Source organism: Eschrichtius robustus, chromosome 10 (genome assembly GCF_028021215.1).
Source record: "Eschrichtius robustus isolate mEscRob2 chromosome 10, mEscRob2.pri, whole genome shotgun sequence".
Taxonomy (NCBI): domain Eukaryota; kingdom Metazoa; phylum Chordata; class Mammalia; order Artiodactyla; family Eschrichtiidae; genus Eschrichtius; species Eschrichtius robustus.
In genome coordinates this window covers 5,701,113-5,710,012 of record NC_090833.1, presented here as the reverse complement: position 1 = coordinate 5,710,012, position 8,900 = coordinate 5,701,113, and the positions used below count along the sequence as shown (strand labels likewise).

At 43.6% G+C, this 8,900-nt stretch overlaps 2 protein-coding genes across 4 annotated transcripts in view; both read left to right on the top strand.

Annotated features, from left to right (window-relative positions):
• The first annotated feature begins 1,578 nt into the window (after positions 1 to 1,578).
• Positions 1,579 to 2,464, top strand: LOC137770856 (uncharacterized). Its single transcript, XM_068553880.1, has one exon. It carries the CDS (start codon positions 2,358 to 2,360, stop codon positions 2,454 to 2,456), a length of 99 nt encoding a protein of 32 aa, XP_068409981.1. The 5' UTR covers positions 1,579 to 2,357; the 3' UTR covers positions 2,457 to 2,464.
• Positions 2,465 to 2,493: 29 nt separating this feature from the next.
• The window catches only part of ABL1 (ABL proto-oncogene 1, non-receptor tyrosine kinase), a 131,145-nt gene continuing 124,738 nt past the window's right edge, over positions 2,494 to 8,900 (top strand). For 2 of the 3 annotated variants that reach the window (XM_068553879.1, XM_068553878.1), the window contains exon 1: positions 2,495 to 3,206. In XM_068553879.1, the coding sequence (XP_068409980.1) occupies positions 3,071 to 3,206 (136 nt within the window). In that variant the 5' untranslated portion in view covers positions 2,495 to 3,070. Of the gene's footprint in view, positions 3,207 to 8,900 lie in introns of all 3 variants that reach the window. The other variant, XM_068553876.1, reaches the window with a different exon arrangement.

Below are 8,900 nucleotides of genomic sequence, written 5' to 3'. Positions count from 1 at the left end.
AAAGATCAGGGTGATAATCAGGATAAGAATGGGTGAGTAAAGGGAACAAAGTTGTTGAAGTTTGAAGAGTGATCTACAAGCCAGGACCAAGTCTGTCAGCCAGACTATTCAGTGATAGAGCAAAGCTAACCCAATTAACATCTAAGTATAAATCCCACTTCTAAATTTGGGCACACATTTTCACATGCTTCACATTCAGGACCTCCAAGTGACTATTTTTTCTTCAAGCCAATATCTATAAAATTAGCACCATTTCCCAGTCCAGCAAAAGTATTTCTAAAATACACAGCTCAGTAACTGAATGTACAACACCCGTAATGCAACTGGTTTCCCCCTACTGTCAGTAGCAACTTCTAAACAATCAACTGTCTGACACTAAGTCAACAGTTACTTGACACTGAATGGTACAGTGGAAAAATCAAGGGCTTTAGAGCAGTATCAGTCTGGCCTCAAATAGTGACTGTCACGTCACTAGGCCAGTGACCCTGAGTAAGTCACATCTCACTCGGTTTCCTCATCTGTATATGGGGGGTAGCAATCCATGCCTCACTGGGCTAGAGTGAGGACTAAATGAGAATACAGTTTATGAAAAGCATAACAGCATAGTATAGACTAGGTGTTGTGATGAGTGGATCCCCTTAGAAATGGGTATATCCGGGGAAGGTAGGTGCACTGCTCTGGGGGAGACATGGAGTGAAGAACTGGGGACAAGGGTACATTTCGGTTGCATAAAATGGGTTATGGCAGGTGTGGGTTTGGTGTGTCCGGGTCATCGGCTAGCTCTGTAGGCCTACTCAACAATCTCGGCTAACATGTTTTCATGTAAATATGTGTACACCTCTGAAATTAGATTGTTTAATCTTACCGCCCCCCCCCCCCCAGAAGTTAACATACATCACTGTGTGAGTTTGAGATTAATCTCAAAGGTTCCTTCTCACCCAAACATCTACGATTGTGCTTGGTTTTGCCTCCGAAAGGTTCTTAAGTGCTGTTTCTTTAATGGGTGAGCTTCCTGCTACTCCAAAGAAAGAATTCGTTAGCAGAATGTCGGACGCTTTCCAGTTGTCTGTTTTTCGCTAGTTCTAATATTTATGCTTCTTGGAGTTAAAGGTGGAAGTCGGGGGTGAGGGACGGCGGTGAAGTCACCAAATACCTCGGTTTCCAGGGGCGAGCTAAATTTTCTCTCCTAAAGAGGCTCAAGGAAGTAATCCAACTCCAGTTCGGGGAAATCCAATCCGCACATTTCCCCTTGCTTTGGTTCCTCGCCGGTCTTAACTACCCGCTCAGGGGAGCCATCGGCCAGCCCTACGCCAGGCCGGATAGAGTCCACCGGCTCCCAGGAGGGCGGGACCGAAGCTCAGGAGCTGGGAGCAGAAGGCAAGTCCCCGGCGAGCGCTGACAGGGGCTGGCGCCGCAGGACCACAACTCCCAGCACGCCCTGCGGGCTACGCCGAAAGTGGTTGGCTGGGAGCTCTAGCCGTACTGTCCCTAACGGCCAATGGGATGCAGGAGAGTGATCTGACCCGGATTCTCGGGGACCAATGGCAGTACAGGGGAGGCGGGAGCTACCTTACCACTCACCTTGCGCTCGGAAAAAATACATTTAACAGGTCGTGCGGGGCTGGGCTCCGGAGGGCAGGAAGACTAGAGCCGAAAGGCGCGGCGGCGTCCCAGAAAGCGGTGCCGGGAGGGTCCCGGTCACCTCGCGGCGCGCACCGGACGTCACTGGGGGCGGGGCCTGGCCTCGTTGTGAGCGGCTCGTAATCCATCATGGCGGCCGCGGGGGTCGGTGACCGTCCCTGAACAGCGCTGGAGCCGGAGGCGGTTCCCGGGTCCTGCGGCTGAGGAGCCCTTCCGTTGTCCACGGCCCCTACCTGCGGGGGGAGGTCGGGTCCTGCGACGGAGCCCGGGGGATGTGACTGCCTGGCGGCGGCGGCCGTAGCAACGTCCGGGGCCGGGGGAGGGGGTGTTTCGGGCAGAGACCCCCCAGGCTCGGAGCAGCTGAGGCAGCCGGGCCTCCTCCCCCCCCTCTCCGCCCGCGACCCGCCTTCGGGGCCGCGAGAGTCTTTCGTCCCTTACAGCCCCGCCCCGGCTCTGGGACCCTCGGGGTGGTCTCTTTCCCCAGACCTAGGTAGGACACCCCGTTTCCTGAGGCGTGGAGGAGCGTCGCCCCCGGAGTAAGCCGCCCGTGCCTCGTCCCGGCAGCCTCCCTCTTGCCCCCGAGCCGCTCCTTGCTGCGACTCCCGGCCCCAGGTTTGGCCTCGGAGCTCCCCATTCAAATCCCATCCCTGCTGTCAAGGGGCCTCCCCTTCCCCCCAGGTTGCTCCCGTGAGGCTCTCATGCCCTGACTTCTTCCAATGTCACCTACGGCCCCCTTAGTCTCAGCCCAGCCAAAAACTTTAATGCAAAGGAAAAGCTTGGACTGGTTTCACAGGCCTTTTAAAAAGCGGACTTAAAAGTTGCTGGCAATGCATTCCTTCTCGTCTGAGTGGAGGGCCAGCTCTCGCTGAAGTCGGGGTGACCCGTGTCCTTTTCCGGAGAGCGGGGTAGAGAAGCAGGAGCGGCAGCTAGTGCAGCAGGAAGTTTGTCGGAAGATGAAGACACCAAGATAGGGGCTGGGTGACTTCCCCAGGAAAAGTTCTGGAGGAGCGTCCAAACACGATCAACGTTTCCTTGATGTGTGGAAATCGACATGACTCTAGCCTTACTGACCCTTGTACAGCACACCCTGTGAATATTTCTGTTTAGGTTTTTCTCCTTGAAAGGGAAGAAACTTACTCAGCCAGTAAAAGACACTTAAAATCAAGAAACTTTGGGATCACATCGCAATTACGTGACTTCGAATTGATAAACTGCGAATATAATCTGAACTCCTCTGTTTACATATGTCAACCTGAAATCTTCGCTTCCTTTCACTGCGGGAGATGTCTTGTGATTGACCTCAATTACTGACTTGTGGAGATGGCGGTGAATGTGAAATCCCACATATAGATCGTTTTCCTTCTAAGCTCACTGATCATTCTGAAAGATCTTGAACCCTCTTCTGGAAAGGGGTGCCTGTCGTTACTTTATGGGCCAGCAGCCTGGAAAAGTTCTTGGGGACCAGAGAAGGCCAAGTTTGCCTGCCCTGCACTTTATCAAAGGAGCAGGGAAGAAAGAATCATCGAGGCATGGGGGTCCACACTGCAATGTTTTTGTGGAACATGGTGAGTGCTTTTCAAGCTTTCCTGGTCCTGTTTTCAGCCTCGGGATGCCTAAGGAACTTTTGAGCCACAGCACTTGTTGTCGGTTCTTTGCAGTTTTACTTAAAACTTCTGTTTCTGTAGTTATCTCTTAGTTTCTGGTGGAACTTTCTTTGTATAAGAAAAAGTTACTGGGTGACACTGGATGGCTTTATTCAAAATCTCTTCTGAGTTGGTTACTTTTGCCTGATTTCCCTTCTAACTCACCGTTGACCTTGGACAAGCCATTTGACTATTCCACCTTCCGGAGGAGGTTGGATTTAAGTGGTTTCTCAGGAGCCATAGTCCACGATTCTGCTCTGATCTAACGCATGGGCTCTTCCTTCCCCTGCGGTGCGGGGATCTTTTACTACTTTATCTACAGGGAGCTTTTACCATATCCTCAAAGGGGTTTGTGCTCCCCTCAAAGTTAAAAACCACAGGTCCTAGTTGCCACTAATATTCTTGACCTTTTCAATCATAAGTAGAACTTGAAAATACTCACTTTGGAGCTATGTGGGAACAGTCGAGGCGGGGGAGGCAGCATTCCTTGTGAATTGAGGACCCCCAGCTTCTAGTTATTGCGCCTTACGCCAGGAGTACTCCTTTGCCATGGATGGAGCTTTTTCCTCCTCCTCTCTCCCTGTTTCATGTGACATTTGGGGCAAGAAAGGTTGTCTTTGACATTTTTATGAACGTCACTGGCATTTGAGTGCCGACAGTACATATTATACCGGTCACGTCCAGTCATTTTGTGTGAAGTTTTAATGCTAAGTGTCAGCTTAGACTGATGTCTGGGACAGGGGACAGCCATGCGCCAATTAATTAGGGTCCTGTTTGTACTGTCACAGCCTGACATTTTTCAGACTGTGTACTTTATATTAAAATATCAACTGAGCTCACCCACCCTATTAGCAAATGTAGGACGTGTGCGCAAGTAGCATATACTTTGAAATTCAATCACAGATACCCTTAACAATGGGTGACTACAGTGAACAAAGTTCTCTATTCAGTGAACTTGCATTTGACAGTTGAGATTGACTTTCTTAACGGAAATCGTCATCTAAATAATCTGAGTACTTGGATTTTACTTTGCCTTGAAACATTAGTTATATTTTAGCATTGGTTTTAGACAGGCGAATATAGTAATATGTTATGGCGCTTCCCAAATTCAGGATTTATAAAGTGAATTGTTCACACTTTTGATTAGTGATGATCATGCAACCTTAGTGAAAATTGGTACAGACTTTTTGGAGAGCTTTGGCCAAACTTATCAGAATCTGCAGTGTACATACCAGTGACCCAGTAATCTCACTTCTAGGAAACTATCCTGGTATAGAACACTGTAGTGCCTTACACGTGCCTTATACCCCTTCAGGGGGTCCAGAGGTTAAAACTTTTCGTATTAACACAATACTAAGACGTTACTTGCACTCTTTCCTCTGTTGGTGCAAAAGTAATGCAGGCTCCTAAGCATGAATCAAGGCTGTGGCAACTAACTATGGTAGCCATCGTATCGTTCATGCCATGCACTCATAGTAAAAAAAAAAAAAATTTTCTTTTTGGTTTTCACTTAAGAACGTTCCTGGTGAAGCAGCAAAAATTATTAATTTTACTAACTCTCGACTCTTGTGTATATATCTTGTTAATCTTCTGTGGATGAACGGGGAAGTAATTCTGTTTGCTGGTTGTCTTCTAGGAAGAGTGCTTGGGCAGTGGTTAGTTGCGAGCTGAACTTGCCACTTTTTTCATGGACTACCATTTTTACCGACAAACTATGGTTATTCAGATTAAAAAATGTATAACAGAGTCTTTCAAGGAAGACAACTGGTAGTGTCTATTGTCAATGATAACATTTTTGCTTTCCAGCGAAAATTAGGGTTTTGGAAAACTTGTATCTGCTACTGTGATGTAGAGATTGGTGGTAATATTTACAAATGTGCTATTTTGATATCTTACAATGGAATGTATTATTTGGAAAATCTACATAATTCAGTGAACTGATATTTTCTAAATGATCAACACATGATGTTATAAAATCAGGCACAGGTAAAAAAGATTCATTCAAGGTGCAAGATGGACCATTGGATTTTAATGTAACAGAATACAAAAATTAATTGGTAGAGTTTTAGATTCTACTCAAAACTAATGTTTAAGAAACTACCACTTAGCGAGTTTGGTGTAGCTTCAAAGAACAATACCTACAATTATCTATAAACAGGGGAAAACAAGTTATTTTCCAGTGTTAATAAACTGTTTATTTTTAGGTGAACAAATGAATAAATGATTTACATTTTTCAGTTTAAATTTATACTGTGGTAAATATTGGTGAGATAACCTATATAAACAAAAGCACTTTGGGGTCCTATATAATTTTCAAGAGAGTAAAGTGGTCATGAGATAAAGTTTTAGAACTGCTGCTACAGAAAGTTTATCAAGAAGTCATATAAGGGCGTGCTGAAAAAAAAAAAAAAAAAAAAAAAGGAAAGTCATATAAGGATGTGTATTGCCAGCATACTATAAAGTACCAACACTGAAAGATGCCCATGTAATGGTAAGTGGAAAAAAGCAATTTGGGGATCAGTCTGCATGGTATGGCTCTATTTTTGTAAAACAAAAATTAACTATTTATTTGTACATGCACAGAAAAAAGTGTGGAAGGATTTAGACTGACATAGTGGTTAATCTCTAGGGAACTGGGATTTAGGTGGAACAGCACAGAGAACTTTCCCTTTTTACTTTGCATTTGTGATATTCCAGACCTTTTACAACATATTTGTTTTATTTTGTAATACCCAAATTATGAGGGTTTAAAAACCAAATTGGTGGCATCCCAACCAAATAATCACTTCTTTGTAGCACCTTTTAATGAAAGAAGTTGCCCAGATCATGTTTTACTGAAGACAAGTCAATTTCTTTGGACTTCGGGTGTTCTTTTTCTAGGGGAACAAATGGTTCTTGATCTCTCACAGGCTGATCTTTCTAGAGTTGGTTAACATCCGTATAGACTGGATTAAAAAACTCGCAGCCATAACATACAACGTTGAACCAGACGTGAATCTGGAAGCCAAGAATAGTGTTACGTGGTGGTGGTGAACCTGAAAGGAGTGGGCAGATGGCAGCTTTTTGCTAGGATCTTTCAGGGTCAAAGGGCTGGTCATATGTACAGGGGAAAAAAAAAGGAAACCATGATATTATTTCAGGGACCATATGTTCCTTCCAAATTTCGGTGTCTTGACTAAGAAAATTCACTTTTATGAAAGCTGGTAAAACAGGATCGAAAGCATTCACTAGTAAACCTGTTTACCTTAGTGTGTCCTTCTTTCTTCAACAAATATTTATTGAGCTCACACTATGTTCCAGGTAGTGTTTTAGTCATTGGTGATACATTAGTGAATAAAAACGCTTCCTTAAACTTACATTCTAGTGGGTGGAGACAGACCATAAATAAGCTAAATAAGTAAAATATAGAGTATATTAGGTGGTGGTAGGTGCTGAGGAGAAGAATAACATAGAAAAGGGGGCAGGGAATATTGGGGGGGGGGTGATTTTAGTTAGGGTGGCTAGAGAGGCCCCACTGAGAAGGTGGCATTTGAATAAAGACCTGAGGAGGGAGGTGAGGGAGCAAGCCATGGAAATGATGGCTTTCAGGCAGAGGGGAATCAGGGCGCACAGGGCCCTAGGCAGAGCTTGCTTAGCAGGTTCACGGAGAAGCCTAGAGTAGCTGGAGCAGAGAGGGCAGAAGGAGAGTTGTAGGGGATGAAATGGGGGGTGGGGGGAGGTGGCTGGAGGAGAATGTGGCCTTGTTGTCCATTTCAAGAATTTTGACTTTTACTCATGTGTTGGGAGAATTTTGAGGGAGGAGTAACAGGGCCTGATTTACGCTTTAATAAAATCTCTCTGGCTGCTACGTTCTGAAGGAAGGCAAAGGAGGAAGGAGGGATTCCACTTGGCTGTTGATGGCACTACCCTGGATGAGAATGGTGAAGGCTTGGCCCAGGGTGTGGCGGTGGTGAAGGGTCAGATTCTGTGAATATCTGAAGGCATGGCAGACTAGATTTGCTCTTATATTAGATATGAGACGTGGGGTGTGAGGGAAGTCAAGCGTTTTTGGACTGAATAACTGGAAAAATGGCGTTGCCTTTTACTGAAATGTAAACTAGAGGAGCGGGGTTTGGGGAAATGGGTTGGGGGATGAAGATCTGGAGCTGAAGTGCGTGTTAGGCATCCAGGTGGATATGACAGATACACAGTTGGGTCTACAAATCTGAATTCAGGGAAGCAATCCGAGTTGGTGAGAGAACCTGGGGGTCACCGGGTTCTAGATGGTATTTAAAGCTAGGAGAATGGATGACATCCCCAAGGGAAATCTCCATGTATGTGTCTTTCATATAAGTAAGGTGCTATTCAGTAGTTTAGGATATTAAGACTTTACATTTTTATATAGGATTAGTTTGAATCTTTTGTGGTTTTTTTTTTTTTTTTTTTTTGCGGGGCGGGGGCGACATTCAAATTTTGCATGGGAATGATTTTTAAATCCTATATCTCCGTGGGTTTTTTTTCCTCTAAATCAGAAAGTTGCAGAGTTAAACAAAAATTGCACACAATTTTTCCTGTTTTTCTTGGTAGTGAATATTTTTAATATAAAATCATTTCAATTTTTAAAGTTTTGTAATGCTTTTCTAGTTAATGCTTTAAAAAGAGTGAAGCTTTTTTTTTTTCTCTACAAATTATTTCTGGATTTTCTAATTTTAAGTTAGTACATCTATGTCCTTCAAGGTATTACTTATTTAATTTGTTTATATCAGATGTTTTGCTATGACCTTAACTGAAAAATGATTTTAAGAAATTGTTTACTCTCAATTTAAAACTGTTTTCAAATAAAACCTTATTCAAGGTAATCGAATAGGAACTTGATAGATCAACACTGTAATTCTCATCACTGTTAAATTATACTAAGCATTCAAACACATCAGGAGGTGGGAGAACATACAGCTATTGAGTCTTATAGGTATTAAAGTTCAATCAGATCCTTAAAAAGAGGTTGTTTGGAAAGATTATATCCCTATATTTATGTTGGGTATCGGGGTTTTGGTACATGAACTAAGAAAATGCAAAATTGTATGTTTGTACATTTTTTTTAAGGCATCCTGTTATTTTCCATAGTCTAATACATTTTGTATGGTTTCTTGTTTTTCATGAAATCTTATTGCCCACTTTAAGAAATACGCTTATAATATAGAAGAATACAGAAATTTCAGTTATGGGATAAGTAACGGAGGATGATCAAAGATGATTTAACAAAAAGAGTTTTTACCTTATTTAAATGAAACATCCTGTTAAAGAAAATAATAGAAATTGGAGAAAACAAGAAAGCATTTTGTATTGGTTAAGATCTGTGCTTCAGATCTCCGTGTGATAACCGCTGGTGTGTTGTGAAGTGTGTTGCAAAGAGGTAAATTTTATGAGTGGGAGGAAAAAGGATGAGTTAACATGATTGAGTTAGGAATTATACCCATAGGAGTATGTCAGGCATATTATCTGGGTCTACAGGATAAAAAGATTAAAATTGCTACTTAGATGATGAGCTTCAGTTAAAAGAAGCACTCCCTTAAGGTCTTCTGTGTGCGTATTCTGCAGTTCCCTGACTCCTTGCCTTTTTGGTGGTTGTGCCCCTGA

Coding starts and splice junctions, on each gene's coding strand:
- LOC137770856 (XM_068553880.1), top strand. CDS start 2,358: ATGTCACCTACGGCCCCCTTAGTCTCAGCCCAGCCAAAAACTTTAATG.